At 35.8% G+C, this 2,391-nt stretch overlaps 1 protein-coding gene across 1 annotated transcript; it reads right to left on the reverse strand.

The window, feature by feature from the left end:
- Positions 1-228: 228 nt before the first annotated feature.
- LOC123238713 (olfactory receptor 52A5-like) lies at positions 229-1,179 on the reverse strand. The gene has a single exon (XM_044665919.1). The coding sequence runs from the start codon at positions 1,177-1,179 to the stop codon at positions 229-231; it is 951 nt and encodes a 316-aa protein (XP_044521854.1).
- Between the last annotated feature and the right edge of the window lie 1,212 nt (positions 1,180-2,391).

Consider the following 2,391-nt stretch of genomic DNA (forward strand, 5'->3'; position numbering starts at 1 on the left):
TCCTTCCCAATCTTTGTCACCTAATCCTTCATTTTAATAAAACCTTTAGGTCCAAAAATAAAATTATCTCAATATATATTTGAGGGATTTAGGTTATTCAGACCACATCCTTAGAAACCTGGAGAAACAAGAGTTATATGTTAATAGTTTCTCAATGAGAATAAGAGACCAAGAAGATTTGCCTATAGATCTAGAAGTAAATTAATTTCTAAGCAGAGAATGAGGGACTCATGATGTATCCTTGGAATGGAATATTTTGATCATCCCTTCACGGATTTGTTTGGTTTTTACCCCATAGACAATGGGGTTAAGCAAGGGTGGGACAAGCAAGTACAGGTTGGAAAGGAGGATATGGACATAAGGAGCAACATTAAAACCAAACCTATGTATAAATGATGTGAAAAAAGTCAGAATATAAAATTGAAGAAAAACAAAGATATGGGCTGTGCAGGTATTGAATGCCTTGAGCCGCGCTTCTTTCTGGGGCAACTTAAAGACAGCCCGGAAGATCAGACTGTAGGATATAAAAATAAAAATTACATCAAAGCCGAGGACTGAAAAAGCCACAAAAAGACCATATATCTTATTTGCTTTTGTATCTACGGCTGCCAGCCTAACAACAGCCATATGCTCACAGTAGGAATGGGATATAAATGTAGTCTTGAATATCTTCAGTCTCAACTTGATGAGAAGTGGACACATGATGATTATAATGGCAGCTCGGATGGTAACAGCTAGGATGATGTTAATGAGTACTTTCTTGGTGAGGATAGCTGAGTGCCTTAGAGGGTTACAAATGGCTATATAACGATCAAATGCCATAGCCAGGAGGATGCCTGATTCCATGCACTGGAAAGTGTGGGTAAAATACATCTGGACCAGACAGGTATTAAAGTGAATCTCCCGCATCCATAGCCAGAAAATGGCCAGCATTTTTGGTGTGATGCATAAAGTAAGTCCCAGGTCAGTAGTTGCCAATACAGCCAAAAAAATGTACATAGGCTCATGGAGGCTACGCTCAGCACGGATAATGATGATAAGGAGGCTATTGCCAATCACTGCCAGAGTAAAGGAAATAAAGAAAGGGATCCCAATCAAGTGTTGTACTGACTCCAGGCCTGGAATTCCAATTAATGTGAAGACAGAAGGATTGAAGAAGGTCCTATTAGAAGATGGCATGATGGGCCAGGGTAGGCCACCTTCTCCAAAGCTACTTTTCTATTCTAGAGAAAGAAAAAGATATCAGGAATTACGTATAAATCAATAAATACCTTACTAGTTTCGCAATTGGCAGAAATCATCATAGTATATTTCATCTGACCAACTGAATATAAGTAGGATTACCTCTAAAGATCTACAGAAATTTGTGATTTTACAGTTTTTTCTTATCCAAAAAAGATTATCTATTATCTCTCTCTCCTCCTCTGTCTCTCTATCACTATATGCATATATGTATATAAATTACAAAGACTACAGATAGATATAAAACCACCTAGCAAGAAATGTTCACTTGATTTTCCTATATAATCAGCAATAATTACTGTATACCTTTTTTCTTTTGTAGGTTCTTATGCATTTGTCCTTTTCAATTATCTATTTCCATAAGCATCTGTCTTATCTCTTCAAACATTAATTCTTTAATATTCATAAGTTTGAATAATTTGCAATTTCTCAAATAAGTTGATATTTCACTGGAAGTCATCCTATCAGTGAACCTGTTATATAACTTTGTTTACTTGATAATATGTGATTTCTTCTATTAAAATATTGTACTCTAAGATGGTCTATATCCCATAATTATATAGTTGACTCTGATAACATGTATGTATTTATTTATGGTTTGCATAACATTTTATAAATATTATCTCATTCACACAATACCCTGGGAAATAGGTGCTATTATATCCCCATGAAAGAGATGAGGAAACTGAGACAAACTGAGTCGAAGTGACTTGCCAGAGTCACACAACTGATAAGCGTCCGAGGCTTCATTTGAATTCAGGACTTCTTGATTCCATGTCTACCACTCTATGCACTATAATACAGATGCCACCTTTCTTGAAAGCTGCTTTATTAGGATGCCAACCTCCTGTATCTTTCTAAGACTGACAGAGACCAGAAAATAAGCCAGATTCCTGAGAGGCTGGGAATATTTCCCTTGCATTAATATATTTGTTTTAATTGTATTGCTTAAGTAAACATCAGCATTTGAAAGTAAAAGCCCCATTCTCATTTTTAATATTTCAAAAATGATTTTGATGTTCTTCCTCACTCTTGCTCTAAAGTTTCTAATTTCCTTCAAAACTCAGCTCAAGTACAACTTTTAGCAGAGGGGCTTACTTAGTTCCCTCTTCCTCCAATCTAGAACCTTCCTCTTTTAAAGTTAACTTG

The sequence above is a fragment of the Gracilinanus agilis genome, chromosome 3, assembly GCF_016433145.1.
Source record: "Gracilinanus agilis isolate LMUSP501 chromosome 3, AgileGrace, whole genome shotgun sequence".
Taxonomy (NCBI): domain Eukaryota; kingdom Metazoa; phylum Chordata; class Mammalia; order Didelphimorphia; family Didelphidae; genus Gracilinanus; species Gracilinanus agilis.